This window comes from Trichechus manatus, unplaced genomic scaffold (assembly GCF_000243295.1).
Source record: "Trichechus manatus latirostris isolate Lorelei unplaced genomic scaffold, TriManLat1.0 scaffold00131, whole genome shotgun sequence".
Lineage (NCBI taxonomy): Eukaryota > Metazoa > Chordata > Mammalia > Sirenia > Trichechidae > Trichechus > Trichechus manatus.
In genome coordinates, this window is record NW_004444067.1 from 6,714,546 (window position 1) to 6,737,136 (window position 22,591).

Consider the following 22,591-nt stretch of genomic DNA (forward strand, 5'->3'; position numbering starts at 1 on the left):
CAGCCCTCCCCTAAGAACTGACCGCAGCCCTCCCCTAAGAACTGACCACAGCCCTCCCCTAAGAACTGACCACATCTCTCCCCTAAGCACTGACCGCAGCCCTCCCCTAAGCCCTGACCACAGCCCTCCCTCCTGGGCAGACCTGGCTTCCTCCTGTGTCTCCTGTCCTCTGGCCTACGCCCACCTCCCCCCGGGGGTCTCGGCCTCTCTGCAGGACGCCAAGTGCAGGAACAGGGTGGGGGCCTGGCAAGCACTGGGTTCCAGCATTTTCCAGGGAACACTCCCTGAGTTGACTTGTTACCTGGGGCAAGGGGTGGCAATCTGAACACACTTCCTGTTCAATTTTGAGGCTCGCTGTTCTAATTTCAGAGACCTGTGTAATTTCAGAGAGTTTTTTTCCTTCTTGTTTTTTGCTGAAGACAGCAAAGCAATTTCCTCTCTGTGTGGCGTTCCCTTACCTGGGCTTACAGGTGTACGCTGTGTGTAAACCGAGAGAGCGAGAATTGGAAACTGCGCCTGTTCTCAGTTGGACTCGTGGGGTTAGCCGAGGAGAGATCGATTTGGGGTACCAGGAGGGGACACAGTCTCAGCGGGTTCACTCGGGTGGGTGGGCTCTGCCACCAGACCAGGGGTCCACATGGACGGTGACAGACAGCTCATGTTTCAGGACTTATGTGGACAGCACGTCACGTGGGCCCTGAACCAAGTATGTCCCGGAGTGTCCGGCCCTGCTGTGTCCCAGGTGGCTGTGACTGCGCTGACCCAGGTGCACTGTGGGGCGGGTTAGGAGGTCGGGGAGCCCCTCAGAGACTGAGAAGAAGGACGAGTGTGTCAGTCCCACGTGGAGCCATTTCGCGTCCTAGGGGTCAGGACTCAACAGCTGCTGCCATGACTGGAGCCATGAGCCCCAGGGGCCTCCATTGGCCTCTGGGCCTGGAATGGGGGGGCTTAGGTGGCATTTAGACAGAGTTGGAGGCATGGGGACCCGCAGTCAGGGCTCTTGGGGTTGTCGTGGGGTGACACACTGGAAGGAAGGTGTCTTGGTCCCAGAGCATCTGGATGCACGGCTGTTCCGAGGAGAGTCTGAGCTCCACACCTGTGCGTCTCCGGTGCCTCGGGCACCTGCTGCCTCCCCAGGAGCCCCTCATGCCGGGGAGCTGTGCCGTGGGGGTGGGTCAGTGCGCCCAGCCCCTCCCCGGCCACTTTTCAGCCCAGCGCTCCCGCGCTGCCGGCTCTGCCGTGCTCAGGCTCCTTTCTCAGGTGATGTGTCAGGGTTGCTGCCCCCTTCATCCCCCACCAGCGCTGGAGCCTGGGTCACCGGGGCCGCCTCGTCCTCGCCAGGCCGCTTGGTGAGAGTGAAAGATCCAATCAGGAAACACGCGGAGGTCGAGGTGGCTGAAGGCCTTTCCTCACCCCCGCCCGGCCCCATCTGCTACACCTGCCTTTCCTGTTGTTGCTCTGATGTTGTTAGTTGCATCAGTCGGCTGCGACTCACGGGGACCTTGTCAACAACAGAAAGAAGGTGGGTGTCCCAGCTGTTCAAAGCAGCCCTGCGGTCGCAGCGGCGACGGCAATCGGGACGGCGAAGACAGTAACCAACTGCACAACTCTTACAGAGAAGTGGGGCCAGGAGGGTCGCTCTGAGGAGCCGACCCCCACTTCAGTCCCAGGAGTTTATTTTATAGTCAATACAGCAATCAATAAGGCAATTAACAAAACAATGGGCTTTGAATGCGGGCAAGGGAGAAGGAATTCAGGTAAACAAGTCAATCAGTAAAGGGACAATAGGTTTGGGAAAACACATCCGGTCTCGACATGTTGGAGACAAGCATCAACATGCTGTGCAGCATAGAGGCCTGTGGGGGCTGCAGTTGTCAATAGTGCAGCCATGTTTAAATGGCATGTATCCCCACACCCTGCCTCGTGGTAAATGAGCTGACTTGGAGCTGAGTAGACGGCAGCGAGGGCGGAGGAGACATTGGCCGAGACCCATGAGCACCTGGGTGGATCTGCTCCATTTTGGGAGACGCCAATGGAATTAACGAATTTACTGAGCCTGTCATGGGAGTGGAACATTCCACGCCTTTCATTGCTTCATGCAGGGTAAAATAATGGGCCAGGCACCATCTCGTGCTTTGTTTGGTACCGTGATGGACAAGCGTCTCCTCCTCCCAGCTGATTTATGGGGAAAATTGTACACATAAATAAAAAGCAAGCCGATTTCTAAGCAGAGACATTGGAAGACTGTTATCAGGTATCACATTGTCCTTCGATCCTGATATGCATCTCCCAGAAGGAGCCACCTTGGGAGCCTTGCTTACGAACGAAACCCAAACCAAACCCATTGCTGTCGAGTCAGTTCCGACTCATAGTGATCCTACAGGACAGAGTAGAACTGCCCCATAGAGTTTCCAAGGAGTGGCTGGTGGATTCGAACTGCCAGCCTTTTTGGCCTGAGCTCGTAACCATTGGGCCACCAGGGCCCCTTGCTTATGAACAGTGGACAATAAACAGTCAAGTGATTAATTCCCTTTGCTTCTGTGATGTTTGAGGGAGGCTCAGGTCCCGTAGGGGATTCCTGAGGCCCACTGGATGCATGTAAGCCCGAGGTGGGTAGACTTCACGCGCCGCCAGCTCTCTGTCTGAAGACCTTCCCGGGTCGGCCCCAGAGCTCAGTGGGCCTAGCCTAAGGATGCACAAGAAAGTTCAATGTTGCTTTCCCCAACCATGAGGAAGGGGCCACGCAGACTCCTGCCTCCTGTTCCCCTGCACCTGGGTGACCAGCTGGACTGGTTTCCTCTCTCACCAAGCCCATGGGAGGCTGATGGCTCCCCCCATTTCCCCATGAACCGCAGCGCTACGCAGATGACTTCCCTCCTTCCCGACAATGCCCTGACTTGGGTGAAAGACATGCCTGCTCCTGACCCCGATCTTGGAACTTCCTGGCTCCTTCTTCTGGAGACTTGCCGAGAGACTTTGTCCCAGTTCCTTTCTAAACTCAGACCCATAAGGAGTGGCCACTCTTCTCCCCAAGAAGCCGAGCCCACTGTGCAGCCTCTGGGCGGGCGGGCCTCCTGTGTAGGCTATGGGCTGGGCCCACCTGAGCTCCCTCTGCACCTTCATCCTTGGACCACATGTGCGCCTGCCTCTGGGGGTTGTGGCTGATTTTTACGTTTTCTCAAAAGAGTGATTCAGATCTGGAGTCCAGGTGTCAGGTCTCTGGAGGCCACACAGCCTCTGCTCTGCCTCCAGGTGGGACCACCCCTGCCCCAGCTGGGGTGGGGGGAATGTTAAGAGGGAAAGGGGAGAGCTCGGGTACGCTCGGTGCTCGGCGTGACACACATACATCTGGCTGTAGGCTCCCGCCGGTCGCCGACTTGCTTTAAACGTGTCTTTTAAATTACACAAGGAACGTCCTAATCCCCAGCTTATTAAAAACAAATCACATTTAAGGCTCCATTCTGTAGGGTTTGCTTGTTGCAGTTTCTTCTCTGCTAATCACCTTGTAAGGAGTCCCTGGGTGGCACAAATGGTTAAGCGCTCAACCTTACCTGAAAGGTTCGCATTCACCCAGAGGCAGAAAGAAAGGTCTGGTGGTCTATTTGCAAAAAATCAGCCCTTGGAAACCCCATGGAGTGCAGTTCTACTCTGACACACGCTGGGGCACCGTGATTCAGGGTCTGCTCGACAGCCAGTGGTGCCTGGTGTTACTAAGCACAGTCTACCGTTCACACGAGGGCTCACGCCGGGTGTTGTGCAGGCCTGTGCGGTTGCTGTTGTTAGGTGCTGTGGAGGCAGTTCCGACCCACAGCGCCCCACGTACAACGGAACGACACGCTGCCCGGTCCTGCGCCAGCCTCACAATCGTTGCTGTGTTTGAGCCCATTGTGGCAGCCAGTGTGTCAGTCCATCTCATTGAGGATCTGCCTCTTTTTCACTGACCCTCTACTTTACCAAGCATGATGTCCTTCTCCAGGGACTGGTCCCTCCAGATAACATGTCCAAAGTATGTGAGATGAAGTCCTCTGGGTGTGACAAATGTGTACTGTCCCAAGCCCACCCTCATGGTGTCTCTGCCCTGGAAAAGCCCTGTGCTCCACCCTCTCCTCCCTCCCCTGGCCCCTTCAACCCCTGGTCCCTTCACTGCCTCTGCAGCTTTGCCTTTTCTAGAAGGTCCTGGACTTGGAATCACACAGTGCACAGCCTTTCCGGGCTGGCTTCTGCCACTTAGCAGTGCTTGTCCGAGGTTCCTCCACACCTTTTCACGGCCCTCGGCGTTTCGCGGGGAATTTGGAGGGGCATGTCTGGGAGGGCGCCATCACTGTTGCTTTGGGCACTTGTGAGTGCCTGGTGCGGGCACTGGGGAGAAGCGCTGGTGGGGAGAGAAGGTGTGGTGCTCGTTTCTCCTGAGAATGGCGGTGTGATGGGCGGTGTGATGGTAGTGGTATGTGACCCTCAGGCGAGGGAGCAGAAGGTCACCCTTGGGTAGGAGGGCTCCTGTGGGGCAGCATCTATAGGTTGGGATTGCTGGTACTGAGTCCTGGCTGGTGGGCTGGTGTGGGCAGAGGAGGGAGCTGTGTGAGATGGGCCAGATCCTGTGGCCCTCACTGACCGTGATGGGGACTTAAATGAAAAGTCGATGGCGTCGCCTGTCACCACCCCAGGGGTCCTTTACTGAGGGCACCCCCCCCCACTTCTCCAGCCTTTTCACAGAGCATATCCATCTTCTTTCATTCCAGATGCAGAAGCAGTATGCCAAGGCCACCAATGAGAGCAACCGAGTCTTCCGGTACTGTGCCTTCTTGGACTTCAGGTACTGGGGTCTGTAAGGGAGGGGCCAGGCTCCATGGGCAAGGGTGGGGTGTGGGGGAGGGAAGGTATCCACTTCAGCGCTGGTATGGATCACTGAATTCTGGAGCCAGTGTGGCTCCACCATCCATAAATGCTGGGGACACCCAGGACGCCTATGTCCTGGACGCTGTGTCCACCTGTGGTCTTCCCTTCTCCCAGCCCGAGTCCTCGCAACCACTGACCTGTTTTCTGCCCCTATAGTTTTGCCTTTGCAAAAATGTTACGTAAATGGAATCATAGTATATGCAGCCTTTTGAGTCTGGCTTCTTCCATTTAGCACAACATCCATGGTGCAGGTAGCAACAGTTCATTTGTTTTCCTTTTTTAAATTGCTGAGTAGTATTTCAGTGTATGAATGTAGCATAGTTTGTTTATCTGCTCTCCAGTAGAGGAACATTTGGGTTGTTTCCTGTTTTGAGTGGTTATAAGTAAAGCTGAATGTTGGGCCAGCTGACATTCCTGGGATAAATCCCATTTGGTCACAATGTGTTGTCCTTTTTATATATTGTTGGATTTCATTTGCTAGAATTTGCTGGAGATATTTGTGTCTGTGTTCATGGAGGATATTGGTCTGTGGTTTTCTTTTCTTTTTTTTTTTTTTCCTCTGTTTTTGTAATGTCTTTTGTATCAGGGTAGTGTACCTCTGTAAAAGGTACATTTTATAAAGTATTTTGGAATAGCTTGTATAGAATCAATATTACTTTTTCCATAAATATTTGATAGAATTCACTAGTGAAGCTGTCTGAGCCTACAGTTTTCTTTATTGGCAGGTTTTGAAGTACACAGTCAATTCCTTTAATGGATACAGAACTATTTAGGTCATCTATTTCTTTTTAAGAAACCCTGGTGGTGCAGTGGTTAAGAGCTATGGCTGCTAACCAAAAAGGTTGGCAGTTTGAATCCACCAGGCGCTCCTTGAAAACTCTATGGGGCAGTTCTACTCTGTCCTATAGGGTCCCTATGAGTTGGAATCAACTCGACGGCAATGGGTTTTTTTAAATTTCTTTTTAAGGGAGCTTTGGCAATTTGTGTGTGTGTGTGTATGTTTAATGTGCACAATATTTTTTATTTGGACTTTTAAGGACTGCTTCTATTTTTAAATGTTATTTATTTTGTTGTTGTTGAGAATATACACAGCAGAACATATACCAATTCAACAGTTGCTACATGTACAATTCAGTGACATTGATTATAATCTTCGAGTTGTGCAACCATTCTCATCCTCATTTTCTGAGTTGTTCCTCTCCCATTAACATAAGCTCACTGCCCCCTAAGTTTCCTATCTAATCTTTGGAGTTGCTGTTGTCAGTTTGATCCCGCATAGGTAGTTCTTAAAAGAGCATAATGCCCAAGGCAGATATTTTTCACTAGTTCAGCTAAACTATTGTTTAATTTTAAGAAGACTTCAGGGGATATTTGGCAGTTAGTGTTTTTCGAGGAATTTGTCTATTTTATCTAATTTGTTTAATTTATGGGCATAGAGTTGTTTGTAGTATTCCCTTGTTAGCTTCCCCCCCCCCCCATGTCTGTAGGGTCTGTAGTGATGCCCCTCTTTCATGTTTGATAGTTGTAATTTGTGTCTTCTCTCTTTTTCTTGGTCACTCTCACTAGAGGTTTATCAATTTTATTGATTTTTTTCAAAGAAACAACTGTTGGTTTCATTAATTTTTCAAAATTTTGTTTCTGTTTTCAATTTTATTAATTTACCCTCTGTCTTAGTTATCTAGTGCTGCTATAACAGAAATAGCACAAGTGGATGGCTTTAACAAAGAGAAATTTATTCTCTCACAGTCTAGGAGGCTGGAAGTCCAAATTCAGGGTGCCAGCTCCAGGGGAAGGCTTTCTTTCTCTGTCCGCACTGGGGGAAGGTCTTTGTCATCAATCTTCCCCAGTCGAGGAGCTTCTCAGCGCAGGGGCCCCAGGTCCAATGGATGTGCTATTCTGCTGGCTCTTGTTTCTCAGTGGTGTGAGGTCCCCATGTCTCTGCTCACTTCTCTCTTTCATATCTCAAAAGAGATTGACTTAAGACACAACCTAATCTTGTAGATTGAGTCCTCCCTCATTAACATAGCTGCTGCTAATCTCACCTCATTAACATCATAGAGGTAGGAGTTATAACACATAGGAAAATCACATCAGATGACAAAATGGTGGACAGTCACACAATACTGGGAATTATGGACTTCCCAAGTTGACAGATATTTTGGGGAGACACAATTCAATCCATGATACTCTCTTTATCTTTAATTTTCTTCCTTTTGGTTGCTTTGGGTTTGATTTGCTCTTCTTTCTATAATTTCTTGCTAGCTGTTACAACTTACCATCTTGCTAACTATTTTCTAATTTTGCAATCTTTTCTTTGTCTCTTATATGCTTTTGCTGACTTCATTTGGATTTTTGAATTTTTTACGATGCCATTTTGTCTCCAGTATTGTGTTCAAGTTTATACATCCTTTTATTTATTTGTTCATTTTAGGCTTTCTCTAGGATTTACAGTATATATCTTTAATTCATCTGCCTCTACCTTCAAATAACATTCTACCACTTCACATGTAAAGTAAGACGTTACAACAGTGTTTTCACAATTCCTCCTGCCCCTCCTTTGTGCTATTGTTATCATACATTTTACTTTCACAGATGCCGTAAGCGTATACGTTGCTGTTTTTATTTAGACAGTTATCTTCTAGAGCAATTAAACATAAGAAAATAATAATTGTATATTTACTTTCATTTATTCCATTTCCAGCTTTTTTTTTATTTGTATATCACCCATAAAGATTCTGGAGTCCTGTATAACACCAGTTCTGTACAGACTATTCCAAAATGCAATCAAATACCTGTCTGATATCTTATTCCTTTAACCTTTCTTGTGGTGCAGGTCCACTGGCAACAATTCCTCTCAGTCTTTGTCTGACAAAGTCTTTATCCTCCTTCCCTTTTGAAAGATATTTTCACTGGCCTTAGAATTCTGAGTCTTTCTTTTTTTGTCTGAGTTTATACTTTAAGAAATGATAAATTTTCACCTAAAACACAATAAATTTTTTTTTAAAAAAGCAATTATACAGGTAATACATAAATACGTTATTCTTTTAAAAAGGCAAAACACTATAAAAGTGAATGACCCTTTAACCTTGACATCTTATCCTGATCTCCTCCCCTCCCCCAAACAGTCACCACTGTGGGAAGGTTTTGTGTTTTTTCTCAATAATTTATGTATAATTTATATTTATGTTCATAGAAAAATATGGTCTTGTTTTTCCCCCTGTTCCTTACATCATTCCATCACGTTGTTTTTGTGTTTTGCTTATATTGCTACATATTCCTTCTAGTACATGGTATTTATAATATACAGTATCTACAGATAGATGAAGGAGCCCTGATGGCACAACAGGTAAGCACTCGGCTGCTAACTGAAAGGTTGGCAATTCAAACTCACCAGCCTCTCCACAGGAGAAAGACCTGGTGATCTGCTCCCATAAAGATTACAGCCTAGGAAACCCTATGGGGGCAGTTCTCCTCTGTCCTGTAGGGTCACTATGAGTCAGATAAAACCAAACCTGTTGCTGTCGAGTTAATTCCGACTCATAGCAACCCTATAGGACAGAGAACTGCCCCATAGGGTTTCCAAGGAGCGGCTGGTGGATTGGAACTGCCGACCTTTTGGTTAGCAGCTGAGCTGTTAACCACTGCGCTGCCAGGGCTCCACAACATAGACAGATAGTACCCAGCGTATCTGTATGCTGGTATATGGTATTTAGCATATAGTACTTACAGTATTCATATATCACATTTGTAAAATGGTGTGGGGGTGGCATCTGACCTCCTCTAACTTCACAAGGGGGAAGGAGAATCAAGATCAACACCCCAAGGCTGATTCCTATGAGGCCGAGGTCAGACATTCCTCCTCTCTCTGCCATCTTTACCAATTCTGACACCAACCATCCCTCCCGTGGCACTCTCTACTTCTCTGCTAGGTTCAGTAATTCATTGTATTGGCCACACAGAACTCACAAGACAATACAGTAACGGTGTTTATTAGGAAAATAACAGATTACAGTTCAGGTTCAGGAACACTCCGGAATACAGTTCTTCCACCAGGACAGCCTCTTTTCAGCTGTGCTCTCTCAGGCACACTTCTCTCTGGCCCTAGGCCTCTGCCCTGCTCAGGCAAGTGTTACAGAGCTCTTTTAGTCCCTGCCAATAAGTGCCCAGAGGCACCCTACTCCACCAGCAAGCCTCCCGCCCAAAGGCACTCAGCTTCCTCGCTCAGTGGGCCAGGAGTCCACCATGCCGTCTCCCGCCGTTGTTTCTCTGCCACTGCTTCTCAAGCTCACGCTCTCTCTCTGTCTCCTGGTTCCAGGAGCTTCTCAGCACAGGAATCCCGGGTCCAAAGGACACGCTCTCTGCTCCTGGCTGTTCTTCCTTGGTGGTGGTGGGACCCTCTCCTTTCTGCCTCTGGGATGGCTCATTTAAAACCTAGCAGGATGGCAAAACTGACCAATCCCCTTGGTGGGCCATGATTACCCTATTTGCACAGTCCCACCCAATCACTTGGGTGGGAATTACAAGACCATAGTGAGAAAGGCCACACATATTTATATATTATATTTATATTTTATTTACCCATTCCCCCATGGACAGTGAGGTTATTTAGAATGGCCACTAGCGGGGGCCCATCAGCCATATGCCCATGGGCGTGTCGCCTGTGCACGCATTCCAGAGACTCTCCCTGACAGCGGAGTTGCTGGTTTACAGGACACGCACATGTCACTTTTTACTGGATATTGTCCAGTCCCTTCCAATGTGATTGTGCCAGAGCAAGTGGACCAGCCCACTCCCGGCAGGTGCCCTTGCTTCCTGGTGCCAACCCCAGACACAAGCACGCTCTGTAGCCCCTGCCACCAGATTGGCCTCTCCCTGGTGACTGGGGTGGGGGCACCTGCCCTGTGCTCAGGAACCTGTGGGGGGCAGGGAGCCACTGTCTCAGCCCACCGGCCAGGGTAGGGTGCTGCCGGGTTGGGAGCTTCCCGCTGACCATTTTCCGTGTGTCCACAGCTCTGGAAAAGGGGTCTGGTCGAACGAGGGCTGTGCCCTCACGGAGGGGAACCTCAGTTACTCCGTCTGCCGCTGCACTCACCTCACCAACTTCGCCATCCTGATGCAGGTGGTCCCGCTGGAGGTGAGAGGTCGTGGGGCTGCGAATAGGCCAGGCGGGGGGTCGGGAGGGGCCCACCAATGCCCATGGGCTCTAGCCATAGCCGGGCAGACACACGCTGTTGCTGGTGACGGAGACCTTCGTGGCTGAGGGCCATTGTGAGGCTTTACTGCCTGGTGATCCTTTGGCAAGAATACACTTGCTTCGGGTTCCAGGGGTGCAGAGCAGATGTGGCTCCCGGGGGCTCAGTGGCCAGACAAGAGGCGGTGGTGCCAGCCTGTGACACCCTCCCTTGTGCTGTGTGGCTGCGTGGCGGGGCGTGTTCATCCACAGACGGAGGTCCTGGCTGTGACCGTGTGCACGTGTGTCCAGAGCAGGTGTCACTGAAGGTGCCGATCCAGGATGGCGGCTGCAGTGTGTGCCCAGTGACAGGGGTGTGGGGCTGGGCTGGCACGGGCACATGGCTGAGGAACCTCATTTCCAGCCCACCATAACCATGCCAGCTGACAGGAGGGGACTTCCCCAGCCTCCTGTCTCTTCCCCGGGAAATGGGACTGAGGAAGTGGCTGTCTAACCAGGGAGAGGGCTGTCCAGGTTGGGTTTCTGTGCTTCAGAATACTTCATCTTTCTCACCTGCTCGGCTGGCTGCATGGTGGACGTTAGGATTGAAGAGTAATTGCTTCGGTTTAAGGCAAATGTAGTTTATAAAAGAAAAAAGCGCCCTTTAAAAGTGCAGATGCCCTGGGTAGGATGCCACCTGGCTGTGCTCGGTCCTGGGTAGCAACCAGCTGCCAGACCCCCAGAGGAAGATGAATTTGGAAGGTGGGGGCGGGAGGTGCTGCTGGCTCCACCGGTGCCCCATGTTCTGATTGCGAGAAGAGAAGCTGGGGATCTGGGCTTTGTGTGCAATCTCCTGACTTACAGATGTTAGTCATCAATGATGATTCTGAGCCGGGAGAGAGGTCACTGTGTGGTCAGGGTACCATGGGCTAGACCACTCTAATGCCCCATCAGCGCTGCTTGGACTCTTGTCTTGTGAGGACGCAAACCCCATCCGGTGGGTCCTGGGGGAGGGCGGTGTTGGGCCTCCCATCACCTTGACACTGGTCTGCAGTGTTTGTGGGCATTGAGTGCCCATGGTGGAGGGCGGGCGGGAGGGAACAGGCTTGTCCACCAGGTTACAAAACTGGATCACAGAGGCCTTCATGATTACAGATACCTATCCCCAAAGTCTGTCACCACTCAACATAGGTGATGCCAGATTTAGACTGTCTGTGGGTGTCTTCGTGGGAGTAAAATGCTTCTACTCATTGCCAGGGAAGGTTGATTTGAAGATAGTTTAAAATTATCCATGCTAGAAATGAACATTTCCATGAACACTAACAGAATTAAGGCGGGTATCAAGTTGCTGTCAAGCCCGAGGTGGGCTTGGAGATTTACCCACGATATTCTTACATGGTTGTTCGCATCCTGGGCCCACATCCTCCGGGACCTGCCTTCCCGAGTCTTCCCGGTCCTCTGCCCAGGTTCCATCCGCACCTCTCCTCCCCTGCCTTCCCTGCCAGGCCCCTTCTGGGCACCCCGCCCTCCCTCGCACATGGGCTCACCTGGGCAGGGCCTCATCTGGAAGGGGCCTGAGAGAGGTGAGTGGACGGGGTGGGGTTTGGTCCTTGTCCAGGGGAGACCAAGCGGGTGCCTAGCTCTCTGCCTCAACATGGCCTCGGCCATCTGACTGGTCCTGTGAGGCTGTGGGAATCACACATGGGGGCCCAGAATGTCCAGAACGCTGGCGTCTCTACTCCTGCAGCAACATCTCCGCTCCACCAAGCCCTCACAAGAGCCCACCAACAAGCCCACCCAGAGCCACTGCCCTGTCCCACTGGGGCGGTGTGTGCTAGAAGCACTTTGGGTTTTCTTTCTTTCTTTTTTTTTTAAATAATATTTTATTGTGTTTTTGGTGAAGGTTTACACAGCAGTTTAGGTTCGCATTCAACAATTTCTATGCAAGTTGTTCAGTGACATTGGTTATGTTCTTCACAATGCGTGAACATTCTCATTATTTCTGTTCTGGTTGTTCCGTTTCCATTAATCTAGTTTCCCTACCCCCTTACAATCTCATCTGTTTTAAAGTAATTGTTGACCATTTGGTCTCATATAGGTGATTTTTTTTTTTTTATTGTGCTTTAAATGAAGGTTTACGGAGCAAATTAGTTTCTCATTAAACAATACACATATTATTTTGTGACATTGGTTGCCAACCCTGCAACATGTCAACACTCTCTCCTTCTTGACCTTGAGTTCCCAGTTTCCATTTGTCCAGCTTCCCTGTCTGCTGCTACGTTCTCGTCCTTGCCCCTGGGCTGGTGTGCCCGTTTAGTCTCATATAAGTGGTTGACCTACATGTGTTATTGTTTGTTTTATGGGCCTGTCTAATCTTTGCCTGAAGGGTGAACCTCAGGAGTGACTTGAGTACTGAGTTGAAAGGTTGTCCGGGGGCCGTACTCGGAGTTTCTCTAGTCTCTGTCAGACCAGTAAGTCTGGTCTTTTTTTATGAGTTAGAATTTTGTTCTACATTTTTCTCTAGCTCTGTCCGGGACCCTCTGTTGTGATCCCAGTCAGAGCAGTCAGTGGTGGTAGCCAGGCACCATCTAGTTGTGCTGGATTCAGTCTGGTGGAAGCTGTGGTAGTTGTGGTCCATTAATCTTTGGACTAATCTTTCCCTTGTGTCTTTGGTTTTCTTCATTCTCCCTTTCTCCAGACTGGTGGGACCAGTGGAGTATCTTAGATGGCCACTCACAAGCTTTTAAGACCCCAGATACTACTCACCAAGGTAGAATGTGAAACATTTTCTTTATAAACTGTGTTATGCCAATTGAGCTAGATGTTCCCCAAGACCATGGTGTTTGTAGATTGCTTTGGGTAGAATTGACATTTTCACAATGTTAAGTCTAAGTATCCATGAGCATGGTATGTTTTTCCATTTATGTAGGTCTCTTTTGGTTTCTTACAGTAGTGTTTTGTAGTTTTCTTTTACAGGTCTTTTACATCCCTGGTTAGATTTATTCCTAAATAGTTTATTTTTTTAGGGGCTATTATAAATGGTATTGCTTTCCTGATTTCCTTTTCATAGTTCTCTTAACTGGTGTATAGGAATCCAACTGATTTTTGTATGTTTATCTTGTATCCTGCTACTCTGCTGAATCTTTTTATTAGTTCTGGTAGTTTTCTTGTGGAGTCTTTTGGGTTCATACGGGTGATTTTTTAAAGGAGCACAGTCCTTTCTTAAATGGGCTCACTTTTTGCATAAATGCATTATTTAAAAAGAAAATCCACAACAGTGATAGAAATGGAACGATAGAGTCACCAGCTACGCAGTGGAAATACCTGTGATAGAGTTCATTTCACTCTCCTAATATGCGTCTATTTTAGCCCATTTTGCTTTCTCTGAAATTGGGAAGGAACTCAGTATTGCTGGCACACTGTGGGTTAATTGGCAATATTTTTTTTTTCTTGGTTCTTCCTTAGTTTTTCTTTCTCTTAGTAAACTTAAAATAATGATGCATGTTATGATGAATGGTGTCTTACATTCTAAACAGCACAGCATTTCTTGGCAATAATTTTAAAAGTGTCTGCCCCTTATTACTTAAAATCATCTAGTGTTCACAGTGCTTTGCTGCTGCACCATGGGGAACTCCGCCTTGGCTGAGCCTTGTCCCACCTGCTACAGTGCATTGATTGATTGACTGGTTGATTTGTGGCCCAGCAACCTCTTGATATTGACTGTGCACAAGGCACTCTGCTGAGTTTTGGGACGCAGAAATGAGTGCACAGCTGGTCTGCCTGGGCTTGGCTGACAGAGCGCAGGCGTTATAATTTAGTCAAGAGACGGGCGTTTGAGTCAGATCCCAGCTGTTGCGAGTCTGAGAGAGGAGACCTCTTGGTACCCCGAGGGGCCTCGTGCCTGTTCCAGCTCATCCTTTTTTATCTCTCCCTGTTCATGCATGTGTATACGTATGTCCAGCTGTCCACCCATCCTTTCATCCATCCATCTAAATGTTATTCTCTGCAAGTGGAGACTGTTCCCAGGGGTTCCCCCAGCCCTGCAGCCCCATGAGCTGCACAGAGAGTCTGGAGTGAAAGCATTGGGGGCTGCCAGGCTGTGTTAGCGCCTCCCTTTGGCTGAGAGGACTAGAGAAGAGACCCCACTCTCCAAGGTCTCCACCCCGCCTTGCAGCCTCTTCTGCTCCCCAGGCCCCACTGCCCCCCCTGCCCCCCGTGGAGGGAGCCCCCTGCCTGCTGTTTTCTCAAGCCCTCACTGGTCCTAAAACAAACAGGCGGTGGCTGACTGACGGGGTGCTCTGCCAGGACTGCAAAGGGAGGGAGCGTGTGCGGCGTTTCAGGTCACGACTGACGCTTGTTGGAAAGCAGAGGCACCCACGGGGCTGACTTACAGCAGAACTTATAGAACAGCTGGGCAGGAACGTCTGGACGCTCGGGATGGGGGCGAGAAGAGGACAGTGCTGTGGCCGTGGGTCTGAAACAGTGGGTGCCACGGGCGGAGGCTCACTGCAGTCCCCCCCCCCCCCGCGCACATGTCAGCCGCCATCTGTCATCACTGTCGTTCTGCGTTTAGGTGGACAGTACCACGTCTCTCATTCGTGTCTACAGTGGGACCTGACACTTCCACGAGAGGCACGTTGTTATCCACAAGTGGGGATACAACATTTCGGAGAATAGCCCCGCTTCTTTGCTGACTGTGTATGCAAGGCCCCCAACGCCTCCTGGCCCTGTATGAAGTACCTCTCTGGGGCACTTGAGTTTGTGGTCTCTGATTCAAAGGCATCATGTCCTGAAACAAACTCCAGGCTTTTCTGGGCATTTCTAAATCTGGCTGCGGGTAGGGAGGAAGAGCACGGCCGGGACACCCCACGCCTTCCTCGCCCAGGCCGGCCGCTTCTCGGCCATCCCATCATTGCTCTGCTCCCCTCAGGATGCTGATTATGGAACCGCACGTGGCGGTTACCCCGCCGGGCCCCCTAGCGGCCCACCCCAGCCCCTGTAAGCCGGCTCTGTTCCCAGGGGGGCGCAGGGAGGGTGTGGGCGCCGAGACCAAATTACAGCGAAATGCCGGTCTCAGCCGTGCACTGGGCGTGCATGCAGGGCCGTGCCCTCGGGGGCGCTGTGGCGTGGACGCCCTCCGCAGGCAGCAGACTCCTCCCCCGGGTCTCCGCGCCTGGGGGGCACTTCCGACCACGCCCACGTGTGCGGCTGGGTCACGCTGCCGGGTGTGGTCAGCAGTGGTACCCCTCCGTGCCCGGGCCAGTCAGACGGGGGACCCCTCTGCTCCTCAGTTTCTCGTCTGATAAGTGGGCGAGGACCCCACCAGGCGGAGCTGCGGTGGGGTCAGATGAGTGAGTGTGCCCCCGCCCCTAGCAAGTGTTGGGACCCCAGCGTCAGGAATAGAGGGAGTCCTGTCTGGGATGCGCTGGTGGGTGAGCTGCGCTTTGGCTGTGCTTTGTGGCTCTGCAGCCGATTACCTTAGCATATTTATTTGTTTATGCCCCACCCTATTTTTTATTTATTCTTACTTTTCTAAAGATAACTTTATTTAGACAGTATTCTAGCAGTTGCATCTAGAAATTTAAAATTTTCGTCAGAGGAGATAATACTGGGGGAGGAAGCACAGTCCCTCCAGAGGTAACAGGTGGCCCTTCTTGAAGACACTCAGTCACCATTGTCTGAACGTTGTCCTTTACCGGACAGCAAAATAATGTTCATAGTCTCTGAAAACCCTGATGTGTCTTCTCTGTCGTTGGTATGAAGTAGAGATCGCCATTCTCACTTGAACTATGAGGACACGGGAGCTTGGCGAGGTGAACAGTTGTGCCCCACAGCCAGGACGAGGAAGAAGCATTTAGTCGGCATCTTTTTGCCTCTGCAATACTCCAGTGCCTTCCTGTAATCCTCCAGAAATCCACAGGAGGTGGATTCCCGATTTTAACTGGTCTGCAGACAAATGACCCGCCTTGCTTTAAGAGATGTTGAGATGTCAGACAAGGTGCAGGTGGCATCAATGCACGCACAAGGAGGTTCTTCTGAGGCCCGCCATGCCGGCCCGGGGAGTTTCAGCAGCTATCAATGCTGCTAAAGCAGCCTGCTGCTGGGACCAGACTGGGTGCTGGCTGTCACGGCAGGGGTGATGGCATTGACTCTATCTGAGGTCCCGTTCTGCGCACCCTGTACGCATATACACTCATGTAACCCTCCTACTTCCACTGTGAGGTGAGTGCTATCATTGTTTTCCTTTTTACAAATGACTAAAGTGGGGCAGAGATGGTAAGTAACTTGTCTAGGTCACTCAGCTAGGAAGAGGCTGAGCTAGGATTTGAACCGGCGGTCTGGCTCCAGGGCCCAGCCTCCTGATCAGATCCCACACCCCCTTGGTCACTGCGTCTGCTGAATCTAGACAAGATGGTCAGAGGCATGGTGGCGGGAGGGGTGGGAAGGAGTTGAGCTGTGCCTCTGGAGGATGGAAGAACAGCGCCGTCCATGAAGGACGGGTGGGAGTGGACACCTGGACAGGCGGGACTGGACACTGGGACACGTGGGAGGCCCCCTGCTTGGAGTGGGGTGGTCAGGTAGTAGCAGGAGAGGAGACTGGAAGGGTGGAGGGCTGAGTGTTTGCAGAGCGATGTGGGGCATCTCAATGCCTAAAGCCAAGGGCTGGAACCCACGGGTGAGCCTCTGTTGGTACAGCAGCACGGTGTTTGGGGGCAGGAGTCACGACGGACAGTGGCTGCCTGTACTCACTGTGGGGTTAGACCCGCCCCTTCCAGCTCCCCACCAGCCTGGGGCCCGGCACCCCCCCATGCCCTGGCACCCCCTGCCGCTCCCTGCCTCCTCCCCCACTCCAGCCAGGCAGCCCCTCTCCCACCCCACCAGCTGACAAGCTCTGCTCCCGCACAGCTGACACATGGACACCAGGTGGCGCTGTCGTCCATCAGTTACATCGGCTGCTCCCTGTCCGTGATCTGCCTGACCGCAACGCTGGTCACTTTTGCCGTCCTCTCGTGAGTCCCCCTTTGTCCGCAGGAGGGGGGTCCCACAGCCTCTGCAGGTGTTCACACCTCCCCAGCTGTGTGCTGTCAGAGGGCGGTGGACCTGGCCCCGTTTGGGTCTGCGCCCCCGTGCTGTGCCGGGAAGACTGCCCAGCCCCTTTCATGTCAGAGCGGGTGGAGGCAGGGGCGGGGGCCCAGCAGCCTGGAAGGGGGGCTGGATTTGGCACCTGGCTTTGGGGAGCTTCCCTGCACCAGGTCCCCCCAACCCACAAGGGCTTTCTGGCCCTTTGACACACTAGGTGGGAGTTATCACCAGGAGCCCCTTCCTCTCTCCTCAAGGACATCTCTGAGGTGTCAGGGCTGCTGGCCTCTGGGGGTCTGCAGAGGAGAGGATGCTGGGAGGGTGCGGAGGCGTTTCCCGGGAGGACCCCTGGCTGACACCACGTGGGGCATATCACAGCCGATAGACAAAAGCAGGAAGACACCTAGTGCTCACGATTTGGGGACCGAGAGAGGGGAGGAGGGAGTCAGGCAGGTGGCCAGTTCTCCAGGGGGGCTGTGAGCTGGGATGGCCGAAGGAAGCTGCTGTGCCCAGGTCTCTGGTGACGAACAGCAGGTGCGGAGACCCTGAGGCTGGGGTGCATACGCTACAGAAGGACACAGTGTGCTGGGAGGGGCATGGTCAGCTCGTGCAGGGCCGAGCGGGCTGGGAAAGGGCCAGGACCCATGGGAGCAGGGAGCCCATGAGGGTTGGGTATTATAACCCCCTTTTCTTGAAATAAGTGTGGGGGCAGTCACGAGGCAGGGCCAAGCCGGCGCTGGCGGCCTCATGCTCCTCTGCCCACAGCTCTGTCAGCACCATCAGGAACCAGCGCTACCATATCCACGCCAACCTGTCCTTTGCTGTGCTGGTGGCCCAGGTGCTGCTGCTCGTCAGCTTTCAGTTCGAGCCAGGCACGGTGAGTGGACTGCCATCCCCCCACGACCACATGGCACCTCTCCCACCTCCCTGCAGTGGCCCCGAAGGGGGCACCTTCTCCTGCTGGTTTTTCTGACTCAGAATGTAGATCACACCCCAGGTAGCCAGGGCTGTGGGTCTCTCACGAGGAATGGAGAAAATGAGTTCTTTATCCCACCTCGGACAAGGGCCTCTTCCGACCTCTAGTTGCCCCAGGACCAAGTTGGTCAACAAGGGTTAAACCTGTGCCAGGTTGCTCTGGCACAGGTGAGCCACCAGGTCGCCCTGGTACAGGCAAGCCCCAGGATGCCCTGGTACAGGTGAGCCTCTGGGTTGCACCGACGTTGAGCCTGGAGCACCTGCTGGGCCATTTGCACCCCCACCGCTGTGTCAGGCAGCAGCTGAGCCTCACAAAACGCTGTTTTGTAGGTCAAACGGTTGACCAGCGGTGGTTTCACCTGCCCTGCTGCCCCTGGGCCTGGCCCTGAAATCATTCCATCTGCCTCCCATGCTGCTTTTTTAATTGCAGTGAGATTCACAAAGCATAAAATAAATCGTCTTAACGCGAACAATTCCGTGGCATTTAGTGCATTCACAGTGTTGTAGAATCACCACCTCCATCGAGTCCCACAGCTTCCACCAGGTCAGCAGAAACTCTCACCCAGTAAGGGACACGGCTTTCTAAAGAGCAGTACTCTGAAATGGCAGGCTTCTATGCCTACACCCACATGCATTCACACATGTATGTAGATACATGCACACACACAGACACTCACAATGCACACACACAAGCATCCACACGTGTGTGCACACATGCACACTGACACATAGGCACAAATTTACATATTTACTCACAGGCATTCACAGATGTCCACACGTGCACATATGTACACATGCGTACACACACGTCCAAAAAGCATTCATACATGTGCACATATGTGTATACATGCACCCACATACATACACGTGTGCGCACACACACTCCCAGATCTCTGACTGACTTTGTAAAATCACAGCGCTCTGCCAAATGGAAGCAAGTTCCAGAAGCAACTCTGTGCTGATTGGCCAGGCCTGGTCCCCGTGCCTCCCCTGAGCCAATCACCTGGGAAACGTGCAGTGATTGGTTAGCCTGAGTCACTTGCTCCACCCAAATTGCTTAGTCATGGTGGGTGGGTGGGGAGCAGTGATTCCCCAGGAAGAAATGGGGCCATGTGACCGGAAGATCGCCACCAGGAAGTGGATGCTGAGAGGCTAGACACCAGAAGTGCCCAGTGCACAGGCCCAGGGATGTCTCAGCCTCTGTGTCTTTGCTTCCAGACCCCGTGCCGAGTCCTGGCCGTGCTCCTGCACTACTTCTTCCTGAGTGCCTTTGCGTGGATGCTGGTGGAGGGGCTGCATCTCTACAGCATGGTGATCAAGGTCTTCAGCTCAGAGGACAGCAAGCACCTCTACTACTATGGCATAGGATGGGGTAGGTGGGGTGTGCTGTACTTTTTAATGTATTTTGTTTTCGGAACCTCTGAGGCCAGGATGGAAAGGATAACCCCGTTGGCCAACTGATGGCCCAGACCTCACCCCCTCGGGCAACACCTTCCCCCTGAGTCGCTGACTGGGTTTAATTGTGGTGATTTTCCAAAGAACCAACTTTTAGCTTTGTTGATTTTCTCTGTTGTTTTTCTCCTATCCGTTTCATCAATATCTGCCTCTAATCTTTCTAATTTCTTTTCTTCTGCTTGCTTTAGGTTTAGTTTGCGCTTCTTTTTCCAGTGTATGAAGGTGAATGGTAAGGCTACTGATTTGAGATCTTACTTTTTTTAATTTAGGCACTTAGGGCTGTGAATTTCTCTCTCAGCCCTGCTTTAGCTGCATTCCATGTCATAATGTGCTGTGCCTTCCTTTTTATCTCAAAGTATTTTCTATTTTGCCTTTGGATTTTTTCTCTGATCCATTGCTTATTTAGGAGTGTGTTTAATTTCCACATATTTGTGGATTTCCCTAATTTTTTTCTCTTGATTTCTAATTCCATCCCATTATGGTCAGAAAACGTACTTTGTGTGATTTCAGTCGTTTTAAATTTATTGAGACTTGCTTCGTGGCCTAACATGTGGTCTGTTGTGAAAACCACAGCATATTCCGCGCACCCTTGAGAAGAAGGTGTATTCTGGTGTTGTTGAGGGGAGTGTTCTATAGATGTCAGCTAGGACTAGTTGGTGTTTAATGTTTTTGAAGCCTTCTATTCCCTTGCTGTTGTTTTGCCTACTTGTTCTATTGATTTCATGTTATTTAAAGTGGAGTATTGTCGTTTCCAGTCATTATTGTTGTATTATCTGTCTCTTCAATTCTGTCAGTTTTTTCTTCATGTATTTTGGGGCTCTGTTGTTAGGTTCATATATGTTTATAACATCTTTTTCCATGTCCTTACTTTCAACTTATTTATATCTTTGAATATAAGGTACGTCACCATAGACAGTATACAGTTGGATCCTCTTCTTTTTTTTTTTGGAAAAGAAAGTATACTTGTCTGCTGTTGGGTGGAGTGTTCTTTATATGTCTATGAGGTCACGTTGGTGGATGGTGGCATTTAAATCTTCCGTGTCTTTACTGAGCTGCTTTCTGGATGTTCTGTCCTTCACTGAAAGTGCTATGTTGAAGTCTCCTACTATTATTGTGGAGATGTCTATCTCTCTTTTCAATGCTGTTAGAGTTTGTTTTATGTATTTTGGAGCCCTGTTGTTGGGTGCTTAAATATTTGTTATGGTTATGTCCTCTTGGTGTATTGACACTTTAATCATTATATAGTGTCCTTCCTTATCCTTTGTGGTGGATTTTACTTTAAAGTCTCTTTTGTCAGAGATTAACATTGCCACTCCTGCTCTGTTTTGATTGTCGTTTTCTTGATACATTTTTTTCCATCCTTTGAGTTTTAGTTTGTGTCTTTAAGCCTAAGGTGTGTCTCTTGTAGGCAGCATATAGACGGATCGTGTTTTTTTATCCATTCTGCCACTCTCTGTCTCTTTATTGGTACATTTAGTCCGTTTACATTCAGTGTAATTATTGATAGGTATGAGTTTAGTGCTGTCATTTTGATGTCTTTTTTTGTGTGTTGTTGACAGTTTCTTTGTTCCACTTAATTTTCTTTAGGTATTTTTCATCTTTTTCTTTGTTGTTGATTTTGTATTTGCTGAAACTTTATGTTTTTCTTGCTTTTTATTTTGATGTGTAGGATTGTTAGTTTCCTTTGTGGTTACCTTAATATTTACCCCTATTTTCTTAAGTTTAAACCAATCTTTTATTTCTTTATATCTCCTTGACTTCCTCTCCATATGAAAGATCTATGACTACATTTTTTAGTTCCTCTTTTTTGTTTTAATGTTATCATCTTTTACATATTGATGTCTCTTTTTAGCTTTGATTTATTTTTGTGACTTCCCTATCTGGGTTGATATCTGGTTGCTCTGTCCTGTGTTCTATTTTTGGGTTGTTATCTGATGTTATTGATTTTCTAACTGGAGGACTCCCTTTAGTATTTCTTGTAATTTTGGTTTCGTTTTTACAAATTCCCTTAACTTCTGTTTGTCTGGAAATGCCCTAATTTTGCCATCATATTTGAGAGACAGTTTTGCTGGATATATAATTCTTGGCTGGCAATTATTTTCCTTCAAGGCTTTCTATATGTCATCCCATTGGCTTCTTGCCTGCATGATTTCTGCTGAGTAGTCTGAGCTTAGTCTTATTGACTCTTCTTTGTAGATGACTTTTCATTTATCCCTAGCCATTCTTAAAACTCTCTTTATCGTTAGTTTTGGCGAGTTTGATTATAATATGTCTTGGTACCTTTCTTTTGAGATCTACCTTGTGTGGGGTTCAATGAGCATCTTGGACAGATATCTTCTCATTTTTCACGATATCAGGGAAGTTTTCTGCCAACCAATCTTCGATGGTTCTCTCTGTATTTTCTGTTATCCCCCCCTGTTCTGGTACTCCAATCACTCATAGATTATTCCTCTTGATAGAGTCCCACATAATTCTTAGGGTTTCTTCATTTTTTTAAATTCTTTTATCTGATTTTTCCTCAGATAAGTTGGTGTCAAATGCTTTATCTTCACTCTTGCTATTTCTGACTTCCATTGCCTCAGTTCTGCTCCTATGACTTTCTGTTGAGCTGTCTAATTCTGAAATTTTATTGTTAATCTTCTGGATTTCTGATTGCTGTCTCTCTATGGATTCTTGCAGTCTGTTAAGTTTGTCATTGTGCTCTTCTAATATTCATAAGTTCCTCTATTGCTTTGCTGTATGTTCCTTGGCTTGTTCTGCATTTTGCATGATCTCCTTCCTGATACCTTGAAGAGTTCTGTCTATTAATCTTTTGTATTCTACCTCTGGTAATTCCAAGAAGTTCTCTTCCTTCGGAAAATTTCTTGCTTCTTTGTTGTGGTCACTTGCTTAAGTCGTCATGGTCTGCCTCTTTATGTGATTTGATATTGACTGTTGTCCCCGAGCCATCAGTAAGTTATTATATTTATTTATTTTATGTTTGCTTACTGTGTGCTAGCTTCTTGTTTCGTTTTG

The 22,591-nt window shown here is 49.5% G+C and overlaps 1 protein-coding gene across 1 annotated transcript in view; it reads left to right on the top strand.

The window, feature by feature from the left end:
- The window catches only part of ADGRD1 (adhesion G protein-coupled receptor D1), a 107,161-nt gene that overhangs the window by 60,868 nt on the left and 23,702 nt on the right, over positions 1-22,591 (top strand). Inside the window, exons 14-18 of the mRNA XM_004385050.1 lie at positions 4,740-4,813; positions 9,907-10,030; positions 16,973-17,076; positions 17,912-18,023; positions 19,340-19,493. Coding sequence (XP_004385107.1) covers positions 4,740-4,813; positions 9,907-10,030; positions 16,973-17,076; positions 17,912-18,023; positions 19,340-19,493 — 568 coding nt within the window. The remainder of the gene's footprint in view (positions 1-4,739; positions 4,814-9,906; positions 10,031-16,972; positions 17,077-17,911; positions 18,024-19,339; positions 19,494-22,591) is intronic.